General features: G+C 40.8%; 1 protein-coding gene across 8 annotated transcripts in view; it reads right to left on the reverse strand.

Moving 5' to 3' along the window:
• Positions 1-22487, reverse strand: part of KDM3A (lysine demethylase 3A) — a 54720-nt gene that overhangs the window by 16033 nt on the left and 16200 nt on the right. For 5 of the 8 annotated variants that reach the window (XM_082357801.1, XM_082357799.1, XM_082357800.1 and 2 more), the window contains 5 exons: positions 18263-18426; positions 16185-16699; positions 12086-12290; positions 3119-3333; positions 52-249 (listed from right to left, as the gene is read on the reverse strand). In XM_082357801.1, coding sequence (XP_082213927.1) covers positions 52-249; positions 3119-3333; positions 12086-12290; positions 16185-16699; positions 18263-18426 — 1297 coding nt within the window. The remainder of the gene's footprint in view (positions 1-51; positions 250-3118; positions 3334-12085; positions 12291-16184; positions 16700-18262; positions 18427-22487) is intronic. The other 3 variants (XM_082357803.1, XM_082357802.1, XM_082357804.1) reach the window with 2 other exon arrangements.

Raw genomic sequence — 22487 nt, forward strand, 5'->3', positions numbered from 1 at the left:
GCTTAATTTAAGAGTATAAGGGGCTTGGAGAAGAGTCAAGTCAGTTCTCACCCTGTTGGCAATTTTTCCTCTTCATCCGATAGCAATCCACACACACTCCAAACCCACACCGAGGACACACCCAGTGCAGGTTGAAGATGGTGGTGTCACACACATCACACATTTCTCGAACACCTTTGACAGCTCGCTTCCAAGCAACCTGTCCTACAAAAATCAATAAATCACTTAGTCTTGGGGACGAGAGGGCTCCTGAAATAAAACATGAAGTGGGAGGGGAGTTGATGCCATTCCTCCCTTTCACTGGAGTTCCCATTAACTGTTCAGCCTCCAGAGCCCATCTCAAATCCCCCACCACCGCCATGAAGCTCTCCTGGATTCCTTCAGCACTCCCATCAACTTGTATTTGTACTTCAGACTCAGGCCTCTTCACACTGTATGCGGTCAGGTGCAGTTTTACTTCCCTCTGGGAGACTAAACTCCATGCAAGCAGAATCCCTGCTCAGGCTGTACCCTATCCCCACACCCCACCCCACCCTCCAAGGAGCTCTGCATAGTAGGTCCTGCTGAGTAAGTCAATGAAAAAAGCAGCATTGGTTACGCAAGCTGGAGTTCAGACACAAATATAAAGGAGCAGTGGTTCTTCACATTTTGGGTCATGAGACCGTCTGAGACTCTAAAGGCAACATGGACCATGCTATCTCCAAAGGAAAAAAAAACTGACTCGAATACACAAACCCAACCTTCACTGTCGAGTGTCAGGTTATTCACAGATGCCCTGAAACCACTCAGACTGCCCACTAAAAACCCCAGGCCGCCGAGGGAAACCTGAAGGGAGCAGCACATAAACTAGCGGGGGGCACAATGGTCCAAAGTCAGGTCTGCCATGCGTCAGTGTCAGAAACTCAATTTTTAGAGCCAGGAGTGATGCAGGCACCCAGGACCGACTCACACTAACCAAGTAGCCAACAGACTGAGGCACAATCAAGAATTCTATGAAGGAGCATCTTCGGTTCCAGTGGCCAAACCCTGAAAACTGAAGGGAGGGGCCTTCCAGGACTGGGCAGGAAATCGTACCCCACCCCCCGACCATGGAGGAGTGCCACATACGGCATTAGAAAGCTTCAAGGAGTAAGAGCAAAGGGAGGACATTTTCCTGCGTCACAGAAAAGCCCAATGTCTGCTGATCAGAAGACTGTTTTCTGTCTGTCTTTCTCTCTCTCCTGAACAAGGCAGGATCAATACTGTCACATTCGTGTTCTAAGGAGAACATCTTTTCCTAATCCAGTCAGTGGTTACTTCTTTCTTCAGACTGTCCACAAAAGAAATGACTAACTTCAGTTTGCTTTAAGTTAATCCAACTGCTGAGTGAACCTCTGCCATTGACTACAATGTAAAAGCTCAGTGCACAATACAGAGAACTTCAGGCATTTTACAGACGAGATTTTATGAACTTCACCTTGGTCACTTGGATTAGACTGTTTTATTAGAGAGTAGTCTTCGATCTCTTAGCCACCTATTTAATGATTATTTGTCATTGAAAAGACGGAATAAATGTATAAAGGCTGAGACCCGCTTCCTCATCTCAGGATCAGAGGGTACCCCCCAACCCCCTCTCTAGCGACACCTTGTGGTGGCATCTTTCAGTATCACTCACAGTGATTTCCTCTCTCCAGCTGACCAGCTTGTCACAGAGGAAATAAAGGGGAACAGGATAATAGGCAAGGAGGAAAGGTTAATCACAATTACATCTTTAAGGACACATTTTTCAGACGACTCACCTTGAGCAAAGAAAAACCATCAGTAGCTTAAAACAGCCCTTCCGCTTCAGGAAGCTACTAATATATTCCAAAAAAATGTTTTTGCAACCCAGTCATTCATATACTACCTCTAGACCAGTTACTTAAGAACTTTTCTTTAAATCTTCTCTTACTTAAAAGTATATAAGAAGAAAGCTTTTGTATCTCTACTGAAAATGGGAAACCAGTATCACGTGTCCTAAACAGATTATAGGAAAAACAACTTTAATACGATTCTTGACTTATCAGAGTCTCCACCCCAACAGAACAGTGATTATAAAGCTGCTCTTCACTTTAGCAGGACCCCGGCTGCCCATGGAGCTCACAATCCCATACCCCACCTAGATCTGAATTCCCGCTCCTGGGAATGCCAGTTCCCATTCCTTGGACTCTGAGATATAACAGTGTTCAAACTTATCCAATAAGTTATTTTTGTGCTTAAGCTAGCTTCAGTTAGTTCCTGGGACCTACAACCAAAATTCTTAAGATCAGTACGTGTGGATGCTTATATTGAAACATATTTGGCTACGCAAAGTCTGAAAAGATATCTACCAGAGAGATGGAAAGGCTTCACTTTTAACTTGCAACCATTTGGGAAAGATAAAATGATGGAACGAAGTGTGAGACTTAAAAAGATAGATGCCCCTTGGTGCTTCTGGCTGGATATCTCACTTCTAAGGGCACACAGACATGAGGTGTGCTGTCCTCCTCGACACCGTACCTTGAGATGTCGTGAGGGAGGTCTGGCTCTAATGTGTCACCCACACTGATCTCTGTGGTTGACTGGGCTGCCAGATTAGTGTGAGAGTGCTCTCAGGGAGTGGGGACACTGCACACACCCGGCTGGAACCTCCAAGTTTTCCCTGAAAACCTTGACTCTAACAGAATCATTTTCATCTGTGCTTGTTCCCATTTTCACGCCTGGGTCCCAGCCTCCTCAGACCCTGATTCAGTAGGTCTAGGGTACAGCCTGTCCATTATCTTCTTTGAAATGTTTTCTTAAGAACCTTTGTCTTAAAATAAATCCCTTTTGGTGAGTCCACACTTGTTGGTATAAGGCTATGCAAATTCCACCACCACCTCACCTTTACCTTAACAAAAAATTTAGTAATTGCCCTGAAACAAACCCCGCAGACAGATTACTGACTCTGATGAAATCAATAGGCAGAATCTGTTACAAAAGGAAAAATGCAACTTCATTATACCAAAGTCATCTACACTTCTGGGTGAAAATGAAATCCATGCAATTAGGACTTAGGTGTCATTTAGGAACAAAAATCGAGTTGGACTGAAAAATCCTACCCCCTAAGAGATGCTCTTACTGTGTGGCTCAATAGTTGACATAGCTTCCTTTTCAGAAATCACCATTTGACAGAAGTGGTCTCCAATGTTGGCCAGGATATACTTTGCCGTGTCCAAATCAGTCCCAACAACATTTTTGGTTAAAGGCAACCACAAGCCAATTGCTTCACTGTCATACTTGTTTGGTGTTAAGAAGCCTTCTACCCGCAATACACCGTGTTTGTTGAACTGTAACCTAGAGGGAGTGAAAAAATAAAAAAAGGATGTTACGTACACGAAATAGTGATTTACATCTTGTTGTTACTTTTTAAATGGTATTTAAATCAAGCATTTCCTTCCCAGTTTTCTATAATCTCCATGGCTAATCACAGCCAATTGCTACTTGGCAACATCAATAGAAAGATTTTTAAAACCTCCAAGTTTTCCCCCAAAAGACATGGGGGGTTGGCAGGGAGAGGGAGTTGTGCTTTACACTCGAACTAAGATCTACTCATGTCATTTTCAAGGACAGCTACTGAACCTGCCTGACTTGGAACTTAATAGCAAGAATAATCACAAGTCACCACAGAAGTAAACTGATAACAAACAGAAGGTGACAAATAATCTGACCAAATTTGAATACAACTACTGCTTCAAGAATAATGCTCAGGAGGGGAAGGCTAACCCTAGACAACACTGAAGCCATGACCATACAGATCCATGAGGTACTCAACACCCTTAGGAATCCCAGCTACAAATTACCATGCAAGCTTCTGGAATAAGAGGCAGTGTTAAGATGGGCCTCAGTACCTAAGAAGGTGGAGCAAAAAGCAGAATATTTTCTCAGCATTCTCTTTCAGCATCTTTGACATCTGCAACGTTTTTTCTAAGCTATGCAATAGTTTTGGACTTATTTAAACACAACATTATACGTCAATCTAGCTGGAGACACAGAAGTAGACATAAAACTCCCAGGGAAGTAGGGTATGACAGGTATCATAACAGTCATTGAGTCTTACAGGAGTCAGAGGAAGAAGTGCTGACTATGAGTTTTGTGGGTCTTATATGAAGAAGACTTCATGTTAGAGACAATAATTAAGCTTGGCCTTGCAAGAAAAATGCAGGGACCTTGATTTCTTTGCTAGTCATTGGGCAGCTGCCGAAACTTTTTTGAGTCCACGAGACACACATAAAGTTGTGCTTTAGAAAAAGCATTTGTCCAGAACTGTGTAGAATGAACTGGAAGGACACTGGGAGTTGCATAACAGATGCAAATGTATTTCTAGGAGTCCAAAGGAGAGATGCAAGCTTTTAATTGATAGCCCAAATTAGAGCTAGTCATAGTTCTAAAAAATAAATTTGGAAGCCATTTCAAATGGGGAGGAGATGGAAAACAGGATTTGGCAACTGAGCTTTACCACTGAGACCCTACCCCCTCCCATTTCATCTGCAGAATTTAATGAGAAACAAACTTGATAAGACTAATGACAGTGTCGATCTTCACTCTAAACATCAGGAAAAAAAAGGCTTTGCTTTTACAACCATGATAGTCTTTTTACCAAAGAAGTGAGTTAGTTTGAGTTTCTAATACACTGACTTCTGTTAACAGTTATCACAGCTCTAAATGCTATACACACATATTATCATGGTGCTTTTGCAATTTACTCAGGAATGAATGGGACAAACTACCATCTAAAAAACTCCTGTTCATTAAATAACCCTGAATCTGAAAGTTATCAGCACAGATATAATTACTGATCATTAAAATGCCTGTGCATTTAATTCAGTTCATCAGCAATCTTTAATCTTGATAAAACTAAAGGAGAGGAGAATAGGAAGAAATTAAAGTCAACACTGCTGTTTATGATTAGAACTAGTTGAGACTGAAACTACCTAGATTTTTGAGAAAATGTATGATATCTAAAAGCTCATCTATACCCAGAACAACACTGCTCATTTATATATCAAAAAGACCAGAAGGCTACCTTTCTCTTCACTCAGGATGGAAGAATTTAAAGAAAATTAATTTGACTTAAAGAAAAAAAAAAGCAATGTAAAAATGAAAGTTTTTGCCTATAAAAGCAGAAAAGATTTTTTAAAGATACACCGGCTGGCAAAGGTACATGGAGACAGGAATGTTCAAACCCTGCCAGTGGGCATGGATGCAGGGCTATTTGGCAGAACTTATGTATCAAAGCCTTAAAACACACACACCTTCTGACCCAGTAATGCCACTTCCAATAACCTTTCCAAAATAAATAATCAGAGATGTGGACAAGCTGATGATCATTTCTGTATTATTTTTAGTGGCAAAAATTACATAATAATCTTAACACCAACAAGGGAATTGGTTAAGTGAATTTTCCAACACTGTTATTATGGGTTCTTGCATACTTATTCAAAAGTATTTGCAAAAAAAAGTTAACATGATCGAGTGGTTCCTATTACGAACTGGGAAAGTATGCACTGGAGAAAGTAAAATTCAAAACAGTATATAGGGACTTCCCTGGTGGCGCAGTGGTTTTGAATCCGCCTGCCAATGCAGAGGACACAGGTTCGAGCCCTGGTCCAGGAAGATCTCACATGCCGTGGAGCAACTAAGCCCGTGCACAACTACTGAGCCCGCACTCTAGAGACCGCAAGCCACAACTACTGAAGCCCGTGCACCTAGAGCCCATGCACTGCAACAAGAGAAGCCACCGCAATGAGAAGCACGCGCGCCACAACAAAGAGTAGCCCCCACTCACTGCAACTAGAGAAAGCCCATGTGCAGCAACAAAGACCCAACGAAGCCAAAAATAAATACATAAATAAATTTATTAAAAAAAAAAAACAGTATATACAACACGCCAAGTAGGTATGCTTGAATATATTTTATGACCACATAAACACTAAAATGCACTGAAAAGTTAACAGTAGTTATTTGTGGTGGTTTTTTAGAACCTTCAGAATTTTTCTATGTTTGTTACTTTTAAAAATAGAACTTTAGACACCAGGCCGCCCTGTGCTCCTCAGGCTGCCGCCCTGCCCCTCCAGCGGCTCCGGGTCCCCACTGCCACGCACCAGCCAGGCGGTTCCAGGGATTTGGACGTCCGTGTCTTTGGGGGACCACTACTTCACCTGCCACATGCTTGCAGGATCTGGTTCACAGGCCGGAGGTCAGGCCCGAGCTCCTGTGGTGGGAGCTCCGAGTCCAAACCACCGAACTAACAGAGAACCTCAGACCCCAGGGAATATCAACTGGAGTGAGGCCTCCCAGAGGTCCTCATCTCAGCACCAAGACCCAGCTCTATCCAACTGCCTGCAAACTCCAGTGCTGGACGTCCCAGGCCAAACAACCAGTAAGACAAGAATACAGCACCACCCATCAAAAAAAAAAAAAAAAAAACAACAAAAAAATATGTTACAGGGCTTCCCTGGTGGTGCAGTGGTTAAGAATCTGCCTGCCAATGCAGGGGACACAGGTTCAAGCCCTGGTCCGGGAAGATCCCACATGCCGCAGAGCAACTAATCCCGTGAGCCACAACTACTGAGCCCATGCGCCTACAGCCCGTGCTCCGCAACAAGAGAAGCCACCGCAATGAGAAGCCTGCACACCACAATGAAAGAGTAGCCCCCGCTCGCCACAACTAGAGAAAGCCCGCACACAGCAACAAAGACCCAAAGCAGCCAAAAATAAATAAATAAATAAATTTATTTAAAAAAAAAATATATATGTTACAGACGAAGGAGCAGGGTAAAAATCTACAAGACCAAATAAATGAAGATGAAATAGGCAATCTACCTGAAAAAGAATTCAGAGTAATGATAGTAAACATGATCCAAAATCTCGGAAACAGAATGGAGAAAATACAAGAAACATTTAACAAGGATCTAGAAGAACTAAAGAGCAAACGGTGATGAACAACACAATTACGGAAATTAGAAATACTCTAGAAGGAATCAATAACAGAATAACTGAGGCAAAAGAACGGATAAGTGAGCTGGAATATAAAATTTTGGAAATAACTGCCAGGGAGCAGAATAAAGAAAAAAGAATTGAGGACAGTCTCAGAGACCTCTGGGACAACATTAAACACACCAACATTCGAATTACAGGGGTCCCAGAAGAAGAGAAAAAGAAAGGGTCTGAGAAAATATCTGAAGACATGACAGTCAAAAACTTCCCTAACGTGGGAAAGGAAATAGTCAATCAAGTCCAGGAAGCACAGAGAGTAGGACACAGGATAAATCCAAAGAGAAACACGCTGAGACACATATTAATCAAACTATCAAAAATCAAATACAAAGAAAAATATTAAAAGCAGCAAGGGAAAAGCAACAAATAACACACAAGGGAATCCCCATAAGGTCAACAGCTGATTTTTCAGCAGAAACTCTGCAAGCCAGAAGGGAGTGGCAGGACATATTTAAAGTGATGAAAGGGAAAAACTTACAACCAAGATTACTCTACCCAGCGAGGATCTCATTCAGATTTGATGGAGAAATTAAAACCTTTACAGATAAGCAAAAGTTAAGAGAATTCAGCATTACCAAACCAGCTTTACAAAAATGCTAAAGGAACTTCTCTAGGCAGGAAACACAAGAGAAGGAAAAGACCTACAAAAACAAACCCAAAACAATTAAGAAAATGGTAATAGGAACAAACATATCAATAATTGCCTTAAATGTAAATGGATTAAATACTCCAACCAAAAGACAGACCAGCTGAATGGATACAAAAAAAGACCCATACATATGCTGTCTACAAAGACTCACTTCAGACCTAGGGACACATACAGACTGAAAGTGAGGGGATGGAAAGAGATATTCCATGCAAAGGGAAATCAAAAGAAAGCTGGAGTACCAATTCTCATATCAGACAAAATAGAATTTAAAATAAAGACTATTACAAAAGACAAAGAAGGACACTACATAATGATCAAGGAATCAATCCAAGAAGAAGATATAAAAATTATAAATATTTATGCACCCAACATAGGAGTACCTCAATACATAAGGCAAATGCTAACAGCCATAAAAGGGGAAATCGACAGTAACACAGTAATAGTAGGGGACCTGAACACCCTACTTTCACCAATAGACATATCACCCAAAATGAAAATAAATAAGGAAACACAAAATTTAAATGACACATTAAACAAGATGGACTTAATTGATATTTATTAGACATTCTATCCAAAAACAACAGAATACACTTTCTTCTCAAGTGCTCATGGAACATTCTCCAGGATAGATCATATCTTGGGTCACAAATCAAGCCTTGGTAAATTTAAGAAAATTAAAATCGTATCAAGTATCTTTTCCGACCACAACACTATGAGACTAGATATCAATTACAGGGAAAAAACTGTAAAAAATACAAACACATGGAGGCTAAACAATACGCTACTAAATAACCAAGAGATCACTGAGGAAATCAAAAAATACCTAGAAACAAACGACAATGAAAACACGATGACCCAAAACCTATGGGATGTGGCAAAAGCAGTTCTAAGAGGGAAGTTTATAGCAATACAATCCTACCTCAAGAAAAATCTCAAACAACCTAACCTTACACCTAAAGCAATTAGAGAAAGAAGAAAAAAAAAACCCCAAAGTTAGCAGAAGGAAAAATATCATAAAGATCAGATCAGAAATAAATGAAAAAGAAATGAAGGAAAGGACAGCAAAGATCAATAAAACTAAAAGCTGGTTCCTTGAGAAGATACACAAAATTGATAAACCATTAGCCAGACGCATCAAGAAAAAAAGGGAGAAGACTCAAATCAACAGAATTAGAAATGAAAAAGGAGGAGTAACAACTGACACTGCAGAAATACAAAGGATCATGAGAGATTACTACAAGCCAATAAAATGGACCACCTGGAAGAAATGGACAATTCCTTAGAAAAGCACAACCTTTCAAGACTGAACCAGAAAGAAATAGAAAATATGAACAGACCAATCACAAGCACTGAAATTGAAACTGTGATTAAAAATCTTCCAACAAACAAAAGCCCAGGATCAGATGGCTTCACAGGTGAATTCTATCAAACATTTAGAGAAGAGCTAACACCTATCCTTCTCAAACTCTTCCAAAATATAGCAGAGGGAGGAACACTCCCAAACTCATTCTACGAGGCCACCATCACCCTGATACCAAAACCAGACAAAGACATCACAAAAAAAGAAAACTTCAGGCCAATATCTCTGATGAACACAGATGCAAAAATCCTCAACAAAATACTAGCAAACAGAATCCAACAGCGCATTAAAAGGATCATACACCGTGATCAAGTGGGATTTATCCCAGGAATGCAAGGATTCTTCAATATACGCGAATCAATCCATGTGATACACCACATTAACAAATTGAAGGATAAAAACCATATGATAATCTCAAGAGATGCAGAGAAAGCTTTGGACAAAATTCAACACCCATTTATGATAAAAACTCTCCAGAAAGTGGGCATAGAGGGAAACTACCTCAACATAATAAAGGCCATATATGACAAACCCACACCCAACATCATTCTCAATGATGAAAAACTGAAACCATTTTTCAGTGATGAAAAACTGAAACCATTTTTCAGGGCAACAAGACAAGGTTGCCCATTTTCACCACTATTATTCAACATAGTTTTGGAAGTTCTGGCCACAGTAATCAGAGAAGAAAAAGAAATAAAAGGAATCCAAATCGGAAAGAAGTAAAACAGTCACTGTTTGCAGATGACATGATACTATACATAGAGAATCTTAAAGATGCTACCAGAAAACTACTAGAGCTAATCAATGAATTTGGTAAAGTAGCAGGATACAAAATTAACGCACAGCAATCTGTTGCATTCCTATACACTAATGACGAAAATTCTGCAAGAGAAATTAGGGAAACACTCCCATTAACCATTGCAACGAAAAGAATAAAATACTTAGGAATAAACCTACCTAAGAAGACAAAGACCTGTATGCAGAAAACTATAAGACACTGATGAAAGAAATTCAAGATGTTACAAACAGATGGAGAGATATACTATGTTCTTGGATTGGAAGAATCAACATTGTGAAAATGACTATACTACCCAAAGCAATCTACAGATTCAATGCAATCCTTATCAAACTACCAATGGCATTTTTCACAGTACTAGAACCAAAAATTGCACAACTTGTATGGAAACACAAAAGACCCCGAATAGCCAAAGCAGTCTTGAGAAAGAAAAACGGAGCTGGAGGAATCAGGCTGCCAGACTTCAGACTATACTACAAAGCTACAGTAATCAAGATAGTATGGTACTGGCACAAAAACAGAAATATATATCAATGGAAAAGGATAGAAAGCCCAGAGATAAACCCCCGCACATATGGTCACCTTATCTTTGATAAAGGAGGCAAGAATACACAGTGGAGAAAAGACAGCCTTTTCAGTAAGTGGTGCTGGGAAAACTGGACAGCTACATGTAACAGAATGAAATTAGAACACTTCCTAACACCATACACAAAGATAAACTCAAAATGGATTAAAGACCTAAATGTAAGGCCAGACACTATAAAACTCTTAGAAGAAAACATAGGCAGAACACTCTATGACATAAATCACAGCAAGATCCTTTTTGACCCACCTCCTAGAGAAATGGAAATAAAAACAAAAATAAACAAATGGGACCTAATGAAACCTAAAAGCTTTTGCACAGCATAGGAAACCATAAACAAGACGAAAAGACAACCCTCAGAATGGGAGAAAATATTTGCAACCGAAGCAACTGGCACAGGATTAATCTCCAAAGTATACAAGCAGCTCATGCAGCTCAATATCAAAAAAAACAAACAACCCAATCCAAAAATGGGCCGAAGACCTAAACAGGCATTTCTCCAAAGAAGATATACAGATTGCCAACAAACACATGAAAGGATGCTCAACATCACTAATCATTAGAGAAATGCAAATCAAAACTACAATGAGGTATAACCTCACACTGGTCAGAATGGCCATCATCAAAAAATCTATAAACGATAAATGCTGGAGAGGGTGTGGAGAAAAGGGAACCCTCCTGCACTGTTGGTGGGAATGTAAATTGATACAGCCACTATGGAGAACAGTATGGAGGTTCCTTAAAAAACTAAAAATAGAACTACCATACGACCCAGCAATCCCACTACTGGGCATACACCCTGAGAAAACCATAATTCAAAAAGAGTCATGTACCACAATGTTCACTGCAGCACTATTTACAATAGCCAGGACATGGAAGCAACCTAAGTGTCCACTGACAGATGAATGGATAAAGATGTGGCACGTATACACAATGGAATATTACTCAGCCATAAAAAAGAAACGAAATTGAGTTATTTGTAGTGAGGTGGATGGACCTACAGTCTGTCATACAGAGTGAAGTAAGTCAGAAAGAGAAAAACAAATACCATATGCTAACACACATATATGGAATCTCAAAAAAAAAGATGGCTCTGATGAACCTAAGGGCAGGACAGGAATAAAGATGTAGAGAATGGACTTGAGGACATGGGGAGGGGGAAGGGTATGCTGGGACGAAGTGAGAGAGTAGCATTGACATATATACACTACCAAATGTAAAACAGATAGCTAGTGGGAAGCAGCCACATAGCACAGGGAGATCAGCTCGGTACTTTGCAACCACCTAGATGGGTGGGATAAGAAGGGTAGGAGGGAGACGCAAGCGGGAGGGGATATGGGGATATACGTATGCATATAGCTGATTCACTTTGTTATACAGCAGAAACTAACACAACACTGTAAAGCAATTATACTCCAATAAAGCTGTTAAAAAAAAAATGGAAGTTTATATTTTTAAGCTTCTTTGCTTTAAAAAAAAAAAACCTGAAAAGGAGAATGAGAAGGAAAGAATGTGTAATAAGATCTAGATTCCTAAATCGACAGATTAAAAAGTATAATCTGTACTCTTTTCAGTTTTAGACTTACTGTTGGTAGGAGAAGAGGGAGAAAAGTACATTATAGGGCTCAGGGTATCTCAGCTTTTCCCCAAATGGCTCACCTCCTGAAGTGAAAGAAGCGGCAAAACACGGGCGAGTCTTTCTGCTGCTCCTTATCCTTTCGGAGGCTGTCCAAGCGACACTCCCGGCACTTGGGCAGCTGCGCAACGATGTTCACGCAAGAGTCGTCCTGCACAAAGGCCTCACCGCTCTGCTGCAGCTTCTTGAGTTTGGCTGGGTCTGTCAAAACCGACTTCCGGGATGGGGCTAGAAAAAAAGATGAAGGAAAATGGGACCTCAAATTTTAAAAAAATCACATCAATATTTGACTGAATTCTATTCAAAAGGTCAGTTTTCCCAAAGGGAGAACTCCTCTTCTCAATTACTGGTTCAACTGTAGTAATTTCTAAAAATGGCTTAATAGAAGACAACTATCAGAACAACTGGAAGTTTTATTCTCTTTATAAAATACATCTCATTTGGTGAACCCATTTGGCAACTTAAAACCCCAGACTCACAATTCCAAGTTAGTGCATACCTCTATTCACAACCCTAGATAAGAAGAATGCTTCAACAGAGGACCGTGTGGAAGTCAACTGTGTCAGTTTTCACACTCAAAAAGACTGGTTTGAGATGTGTTTTCCAAAGCATTCTGCAAAAGCTAACCATTCCAAATGTCACAGGTCCCTTGGCCTATAAGAGTTATTCTCTAGGGCTTCCCTGGTGGCACAGTGGTTGAGAGTCCGCCTGCCAATGCAGGGGACACGGGTTCGAGCCGTGGTCTGGGAAGATCCCACATGCCGCGGAGCAACTAGGCCCGTGAGCCACAACTACTGAGCCTGCGCGTCTGGAGCCTGTGCTCCGCAACAAGAGAGGCCGCAACAGTGAGAGGCCCGCGTACCGCGATGAAGAGCAGCCCCTGCTCGCCGCAACTGGAGAAAGCCCTCGCACAGAAACGAAGACCCAACACAGCCAAAAAATAAATTAATTCATTAATTAAAAAAAAAAAAAGTGTTATCCTCTAAATGCTTCTAAGAGATGCCACTTGACCCTTGACATATCTTCTATTTCCTTCACACATATGTTCCGTTCAAGATTAAGAGCATCGGCTAAAGAGAGGATTTTGATTCTAAGTAAATGCATGTTTTAAGTTTTAACTTGTAATGGGCAGGAGAACTTGAAAGGAAAAGTTAAGATGGTTTCTAAAGAAAAAGGGAGAAAAAAATAGAGATGTAACATTAAAGAGCAACCACTGCGTCACACCAAATAACACAGAGAGGAATTCATTTCTAAGTCAAAAGCCTCGAGGTATACAGTGGGCCCTCTACATCCGTGGGTTCAACCAACCATTGATTGAAACTACTACACGACCTGTGGTCGGTTGAATCTGCAGATGCAGAACCTGCAGATGGGAATGGGAAGGCTAACTGTAGGGGACTGGTGCATTTGTGGATTTGTGGTATCCACAGGGGGTCCTGGAACTGATCCCTCTCAGATACTGAGGGACTGTATTTCATATAAAACCGACAGAAAAGACCTATTCTCGGGGTCCAAGGGAGCTAAGAAGAGGAAAGTGGATTCTTAGGCAAACAAAAAACAAAAACACAACTTCTGGGGAACCACTCAAGAGATGGGTGGGAGACGGTGGTAAGTAGTCTTGAAAGAAACTAGAAGAAAGATCTCAAACCAAAGAAGCCTTTAAATAAAATAAGTATCTTTAATAATTACCTTAGAGGTGTTCTAATCTTACCTCTCTTTTAAAGCACGACTAGAGCACGCTGTAAAATGCTAAATGGATGCCATCAGGCCTTGACCCCTTAAACCTTCTTATTCAGTTAGTGAAAGAGAAGGTAAAGCAAGAAAGGAGGGAAAATAAAGAAATCAGTAGTTCATGATGGAATTTTTTTTTTTTTTAGAATGAAAATCAACTCCCTACCACTGTGGTTCTGTTGTCATTCCTGAGTTTGTGGCACATGGTTAGTACTTTTTTTTTTTTTTTTTTTAATTTTATAGCTACTTTATTTATTTATTTATTTTTGGCTGTGTTGGGTCTTCAGTTCGTGCGAGGGCTTTCTCTAGTTGCGGCAAGCGGGGGCCACTCTTCATCGCGGTGCGGGGACCGCTCTTCATCGCAGTGCGCGGGCCTTTCACTATCGCGGCCCCTCCCGTTGCGGGGCACAGGCTCCAGATGCGCAGGCTCAGCAGTTGTGGCTCACGGGCCCAGCCGCTCCGTGGCACGTGGGATCCTCCCAGACCAGGGCTCGAACCCGTGTCCCCTGCATTAGCAGGCAGACTCTCAACCACCGCGCCACCAGGGAAGCCCCATGATGGAATTTTAATTACTCAGATATTGGAAACACATCATCCTTTGAGTTGGACCAGGTTTTCCCAGACCGAGTCCAAAGATTATCTTATCTGTTCTGCCTGGGCTTAAAAGAGGAAATACCTAGAAATAAGCCAGTTGAACTATCTAAATCTAGCTCTTCAGGGAGGAGAGGAACAGCTGATCCCCAATCAATGACTCAATTCAGAGCAGAGCCACGGGAAAAAAGCAACACCAACTTCTGAGGAGCCACACATCTACTAAACAGAAAAAGGGCAGCTGTTCAACTCCAGCTTGTTTTTGTTTCCTAACCCCTAAGCAAGCAAGGACACACGGCAGAGGAGCAGTTTCCAGTCGAGTCTCTTCATACCCACAGCAATACTGGTGGAAACAGCACAGAGGTGCTGGCAGGCTTCTGATCACACTGTCTTACTCCTCAGCCAAAAGTCCCAGTAGACAGCATGCACCAGGGTGCGGACTAGGCTTTTCATTTCTCTTGAAATCATTTTAGTTGGAGCACAGCTGCACAACATATTAAGAAAGACAAAGCTGGACTCCGAAACTCACTTCTATACCTATAATGTGCTTACTGGTCCAGAACTTAGTTTTTTCACATATTAAAATAATTTGCCTTAAAAACTAGCTGAATGTGAGGGCTGATGACTCAAAAAGAATAAAGAAATAGAACAGGGACGTGGTTATGAATATTCACTTTCTTCGGGGAGTTACATAACTCCTGAGGAACAGTAGAACCTTATGCAATTAATTTTGTGCAAATTACCAGCTATATCAACTTAAGCCTCAAGAATGAACAAGCTGGGTTAGAAGTATTACTCAGCAAGGAAAGTTGTTTTCCAATTCCTCCAACTCTACTTCAAAAAGACCCCCAAGTCAAACCCACCTCTAGTTTCAGAGGCCTGTAGGAAAAGCTAGAGTGTGGATTATTCAGTTGTTACTTACCCAAATGAATAGCGTTTTTATTAAGGTTTTTTTTCAAGTTAATTTTCCCACACAGCTGACAATTTTCAAATCTATTTTTAAACTGTAATAGGCCTGAACCTTTTGACATACTGAAGCCATTTAGTTCTATTAATTCTAGTAAGAGAGCATCTGATAACTACCACCACTGATACTCATCCTCAAACTTAACATAAGCAGTGTGAAATACATGTGCCATTTTCTCTATAAGAAGAGTGCTTAGTTCTAAATTGTGGGTGCAGCCGGACCTCCCCTTAAGCAAAGAGACTCTGCCTGGTGTTTCAGCACTGTCCTTAAATTCTTTAACTAAAAATCCCTTTTCTAGAGGTGGTGATGCACTTCCCTTTTTAAAAAAATTTCAAATCTGGACTACCTGTGTGAGCATAAAATTTCAATCACTTCCTTCACTCCAACCTGGCTGTCACAGAAAGATAAGTAATAGGCTGAAGATAAAGCAATCATCAGATCACTTTAGATTTTATTTCAAAATTATTTTCTTACAACCAAAAATTGGGAACCACCTAAGTCATACGGTAAATGCATATAATGGAATCCTTGCAGACTTTAAAATGTTGACAGGCACCTACACTAATGCACTGGGTAAAACTGTTGGTATGAACCCATATGTGTAATAGTTTATCTGTGTTTCTATATACATGGAACTAAGTCCACCCAAATGTTAAAAGTAATCATTTCTGAGAAGATTTAGGGATTTTACTTTCTTCGTTGGACTTTTTTGATTGTACGAACTTTTTCTACAGTCATTCTCCTATTATTTTCTCATAAGGTAAGAAGAAGATATGTACGTACTGACAACCATTTCTTACCTTCTACCAATAAAGATATGCAGAAACACTCACCATTCTGGATTTTATTGTTGCTTCTTGTACAACAGCTTTCAGTATCTCCTTTTGCTGAAGACTCCTTTAAATTCTGTGACTGGCAACCTAAAGTTGAAGGTTCTACCTTTTTTTCTACACAACAATTAGGACTATTACTATTGACATCTGCTTTCTCTTCTGGCTTATTTGAAAGGACATCAGATGTGGAAGGTCCATGTTCGAGATGCTTCTGCAGTTCAGGAGTACTGGCAATTTCCAATTCTGCCGTAGAAGAAGCCTTTGTAGGTAAGCACTCCTTAGGAAGGTCAGTCGATGATGGAGGAAAAGATTCCAAGCTGCTTTCCTGGTCAGTGTTTGTCTTCAGCTGGGTATACTTTCCCTTTGGTTCACTCAGGGTTTTCAAGTCTCCAGTTCCAATCTGAGAGGACTTTGAAGAGAGCAACCCTACTTTGCAGACAACATCTGGTGTTCTCACTATTTCAGGCTTTGTATTTAGACAGGAAGAAAGTTCTGGTAAAATCTGTTTATGACTTCTGAAAAAGAGTAATATGAAAACTAGCATCTAGGACTCTTTTATCTCTTGCCTACCTTCCAAAAATAATTGCTTGGTTCCCTAAAGTAACCAGTATGAAAGAGAAAAGAAAACCGCTTATATGAGAGAATTTATGACAGGTTTCTGTGGGCTGGAGTTAAAAGTAATCAGTCAATGGCTCTGCAAAAATATATTAAACACTAAGAAAAAGATAACCCTAAATCCTATTTGCATGTTCTCATAAATCTTTAACTACTTCAAGTTAGTTCTACTTCTCATAGCAAAATGAACCTCAGCTTTCCCTCAAAACAAACTGAGTATCACATGGAACCAAAATCACCAGCAGCGCAAAACCCTATCTGACTATGAACGTGTTACCAGCCTTAGCACTGGACTATTTCACTTTTGTTTGGTCAGTGATCAAGACCCAAAGCAAAGGGAAGAGCCAGCTGATTACGTACTTGTTCACAGACCAATCTGGTACTCCCTCCACCCCCAATAGGGGCTATCCTGCAAGAAATTTTCTTTCTCTGAAATTCATCCTGAAGTTCTTTCCCCAGCAAAATGCAAAGTCCTTTTTTCCAGTTACACTTGTTTTCCTTCCTCTAACAAAGGATCTCATCCTGAAGTTGTTCTCACTTGAGTACCTATACTAGACATCTTTGCTTGGGTACCACCGAACTTCTTACTGCTCCCTCTTTCTGCTCTGAAGACCACTCCGCCCTCTCTCTGACTGTGTATGACTATGTGTCCCTCCTTCAAGCTCTCTCCCAAGCAGCCCGCTGTCCTCCCAGTGAACCGATGTGCTCATCCACTCTCTCACCTTATTGCAGTGGTCTTCCAAGCCTACCTTTCTACACCAGTCTCTGACCCCTATGTTAGGTTCTTATCAACTGCCTGCACAGGCCACCACTCCTCCTAAAAGAGATCCTTCCCTTAAAACTCTTCTCTCCATTTACCTTGTAGCCACTTTAAATCTCTGATTAAATTTTACATTTCTTATTATCCTCACCTGTAACTTAGTAACTATGCCTCATGACTCAGTATTTTCTCTACTGCCACATTTCTCACCTATACTTGAGGTCTGGCCTGATGAGAACCACTCACTGGAACCCTGTCTCCCTCTTCTCCACACCCCCAACTGACCTCAGTCTTCCACATACAGCCCATCTGCTCCCTTTTCCTTGAAAGTGGACATCTATTCTCCAGCTGTCTGTAGTATTTCCATTGACCATTCTCCCTGTATCAAGTCAAGAAAGCTCCTCTTGCCTCACACCCCCTTCTTTTCTGTAACCTTTTAAATGTTGTTCTGTATGCCTACTACACTTACCACCTCTGAAGGCACCTGACCAACTTGGAAAGTCTAACCTCCCTGGACAACCTGAGATACGCTGGATGGCAGGTAATTACATCAAACTGTAGCCGCACGAATAGTCTCTCTAGAAACGCCGAATGTAGGGTCAGTCCTGCCACCTGAGCAATGTCAGCTCAGACAGGAAGAACCATGGCGAAAATGACCGTTCTTTGCATTATGACTCAACACCTTTAACTCGTAGCTACTCACCCTTGAGGAACTTTTGCTGCAAGGTTGGGTGGAGAGTTGGCGGCCTGCGGAGTGCTCTCACGCCTCGGGTCCCTGCTTGGCGGAGTTGCTGCAGTGCAGCCGAGCAGTATCTCCTTAAAAACTGTTGTGGGAACAGACTGTACAGGACACACACTGGGAGAGGCCTAAAAGACACCAAACCAAACAGGCATGAAAAGGAAAGCCCCTAGTTGAGGCATCACGAAATGCCAGCAAGATTCAAGTTTATTTGCTTGGTTTAGTAGTAAACAAGCACACCAACATCACCAAATAAAAAGAACAGGACAGTAGAACAAGTAGTAAATCACAAATTAAGGACTTATACCTGAGAGCTATTAAATAAGTCACTCCAGCTTTTCACAAAACTTGCGTCTTCCTGTAAAAGATCACAAGCTGATCTTTTACAGACCTCTGAATCATTATGCCAGGAAAATGCAGCCATGGGGCAATTACTTTACTAATGCAATGCACAGAAGTGAGCTTTTAATCAACAGTCTTCAAATGGTGGCAGCTTCACATGCATTCAGTTCAACATTACTAAGTGCCCACCACGCACTTACTGCGTAGACTGGCAGGAGACCAGACCACATAGGACTCTTGCAGGCAGTGGTGCCTACTGCGTACCAACTTAAGCCTTTACAATGCAATAAAGGTTGAGGACATGGTTCCTGCTGGTATGTGGCTCATCAAGTCACAAAGGTCATCCCAAGCTGCAAAAAATATCAAGTCATGACAGGCCTGTGGGACAAAGTTAGGACACTTGTCCCCTTCCACTTTCGTGTACTTTTAACTTTACAAAAATGTTAATAACGGATCAACTTCTTCCCAGTTTATACTATCCAGTTTATACTTTCCCACCATGGAAAGAGAAGGAAGAGATTAAACTCAACTCCAGACAACTAAACAGTCTATGGCTTAACCAGGTGAAACCCACTGACCATCTTCACCAGCCTCTTCATTATGTGCTTAAATTTAAAGTCACATTGTCCTTTTCAATTGCGTCTCTCTCACACCACAATGACCTTTACATTCACCTTACCAAATCTAAACTTGCAAAATCTTCAAAGTTTCGTCTTCTAGTTACTAACTTCTAAAATTTGATGCAGAACTTCCCTGAGTAAATTTTTAAAACCTCACAATTCTGAATACAGACTATGTAGTCTACTCATGAATCTTTTTCGCAGACATTTACTCTGACAGCCTTGAAAATACTGTCTAGTTAGTATATGCTAAATACAAATATCTGAAAATTAAGAATTTACTTAATCACTATTACAGTTTCGGCATAGCTTCCGACTATTTTAATGTATCAATGCTAAATCATCTGATCATATATTACACTATGTTAGCTCAGTTTTGGTTAAATATTAGCAGCTTAGTGTTCCCCAGAAGGATTTTTTGGGGGAGGCTTTGGCTATTCTAAGGACATCCTTGGGCTAGCCAACTTTACCTCTCTGGGCCTCAGCTTCCTAATCCTTAAAATGAGGAAATCAGATATTTTTATTCTGTACAACATCCACTGAACTGCTCGAGCCAAAAAATCCTCCAAGTCATTTCCCATATCTGATCAATGAACCAGGAAATCCTGTCTCTATTTCCAAAATGTTTCTGGAATCTATAAATTTCTTTCCGGGCCACCATTACCACCATCTTTCCCCTAGACTACTATGTGTATACTAACTGGCCTGACTCCCTTCCATTTTTGCCTAAACCTTTTGCCTCCTATCTGAAATTTATTCTACCACAGAGCAATCTTTATAAAACATAAATCAATCAGATGGTGGCACTCCACTGCCTACAAGAATTCTACATGGTCTGGTCTCTGCCAACCCCTGCCCCTCATCTCACTCCATTTGTTTACGGTGCTCCAACTATACCAGCAGCTTCCTTTCTAGTCTTCAAATGTTCTAAGCTCTTTCTTGCCTGCCCCTTTGCACTTGCTATCCCCCCTGTCTGGGCAGTTTTCACGTGGTTGGCTGGTTCCATCCTTCACCCTCAAATCTGCTCAACTGTCACCTCAGTATCTCTGATCACTCTTTCCAAAGCAGTGTCCCACAAGCCACTGCCTTACGCTTTATTATACTGCCATGTTTCTATCTTTCATTGTACTACCACACTGTGAAAATACCTTAAGTTACTTTTTTTTTTTACTGTCCGTCTCCTCACAATGAAACGTAAACCCCTATGGACGAGACCCTGCTCTTGTATCCACTGTTATACCTTTTAAAGCCAGGCACATAGGAGATGCTCAATAAAAAAGGCTGGTGGAATGCATGAATGAATAAATGCTCTTAGCACTTAATATTTCAAAGAGCTACAACTAAGTCTTGTGAGATACCTCAAGAACCAGGCAGTAATGCTCACCAACGTCTAGCACGTATTAACTGTTCAATAAATATTTGTTGGAAAGCAGGATGGAGGAATAGAGGGAAGGGGGGAGGACTCTGCTGATTTTACAATGGTGCCTCACCACACCGAGGAAAGGTTTTGTAGCGGAGTGGCAACGACAGCACAGTGGCTAAGAGCATTGGGTTTTGGTGTTAGACCCTGGTTGGAATCCAGTCTCTGACACTTCCTCGCACATTATTTAACCTCTCTAAGCTTGTTTCCTCAATCATAATGAGGAGTAATGAATGACAGTAATGAGAAAAAAGGAGAGTAATGAAGCATACTGTACAGGGCTGTGCTTTACCACAGAGCCTGGCACATAGATTAGCTGTCTCAAAGCAGAAAAATATCCTGAAAAGTTTCTCGGTGCAGTCACCATGTGTTAGAATTATCATAACCTGGATGCTTTTCCTTTAAGAAAATGAAGTATATCACTCTACAACTTTACTGAGGTTTAGCTCAACAGGGATAGGGCTCCGATTCCAAAACCCATCTCCACGTGCACACCACTGCATTGGCCTCTGACTTGACAAGGGTCAAAGTTTCTTCTTACCTGAAGAGTTTTCCCTGAAGGTCTTCTATACCAGTCATGGCAATAGTTCCTCCCTGCCAGCAGACGGAGATAATATAATTGAGCGTATAATGATATTCCAGAAAGGACACTGCTGGCTCACACTCCTCAGCAGACTCTCTCAATTAACCAGGCAACGTCCTAACTCTGAGGAATAGTCTGCTAGGCAGAGAAGACCTTCAAGGAGCCAGATGTTACTGGCAAACAGGTTTACCTTATCCAAAAGTATTCATCCCAGCAATCAAGAGTGTTGTCAACCTCAACCTAAACTCCTGTCATCCAAAGACCACCAAACTCTTTGCCAGTCCAACACATCTGGAAAGTGCAGACACAGTGAGACGTGCACCAAGTGTGTTACTGTACTCACCTTTCACTCACACATGTAAATGAACTCTCTTTCTTTCCCCACTTCTTCCTTTACCTCTCCATCTCCCCTGAAATCTAGGCTAGGCCAGTGTTTCCAAAAACTTGCCTGATTACAAGGATCACCCAGGATATGGAAAAATATTCACAATATACTGTAAAGGAATCAAGGAAGCTACACAAGAGTATGGCTTTTAGTTTACAAAAAAAAAAAAAAAAAAAAAAAAAGCCTCCACGAATATACAGGAAAAAGAAAAAGAAAAAAAACAGGAGGAAGACAGGTATTCCAAAATGCGAATAGTGAGAGTCTCTGAAAAGTATGATTATGAGTGATGTTTCTTTTCTTTACTATGCTCTTCTGGGTTTCCTAAATATTTTTAAATGAGAATAACTTTTTTTTAAATGTAAGAATCTTTATTTTGAAAACAAGTGCAATGTAAAAGGAGAATAACTTTTATAATTAAAAAAATAATAATAATTTCTAAAATGTCAATACCCAGGTAAAAATTTACCATCTCCAAATTCCTTTAGAATTTGAAGATGACTAGGATAGTTCTTAAGAGCTGGAACAGACATTTTTTAAACATCAAATTTATTTCCACATTTTAGATGCTGAAGTTAAGGCTCAAATAGGTTGAGGAACTTACCTCCCAACCAAAGTTCAGGCTTTTTTGAAAAACAGCTTCTACTGTGTCCAGTAATCAGTAGCACACAAACCTACTGAGCTGGACAGTATGCTGACAGAGAGCAAAGACACAAGCTCCCTGCCCTTCAAGAGCGTGAGTCAGGAAGAGAGGATCACTTACATACGTATATGTTACCATATTTTACAAGCACCTCCTTCAAGCTTATAAATTTACTTGCTCAATTGCCTATCACATCACT

This window comes from Balaenoptera borealis (genome assembly GCF_965194805.1).
Source record: "Balaenoptera borealis genome assembly, chromosome: 15".
In the NCBI taxonomy this organism is placed as follows: domain Eukaryota; kingdom Metazoa; phylum Chordata; class Mammalia; order Artiodactyla; family Balaenopteridae; genus Balaenoptera; species Balaenoptera borealis.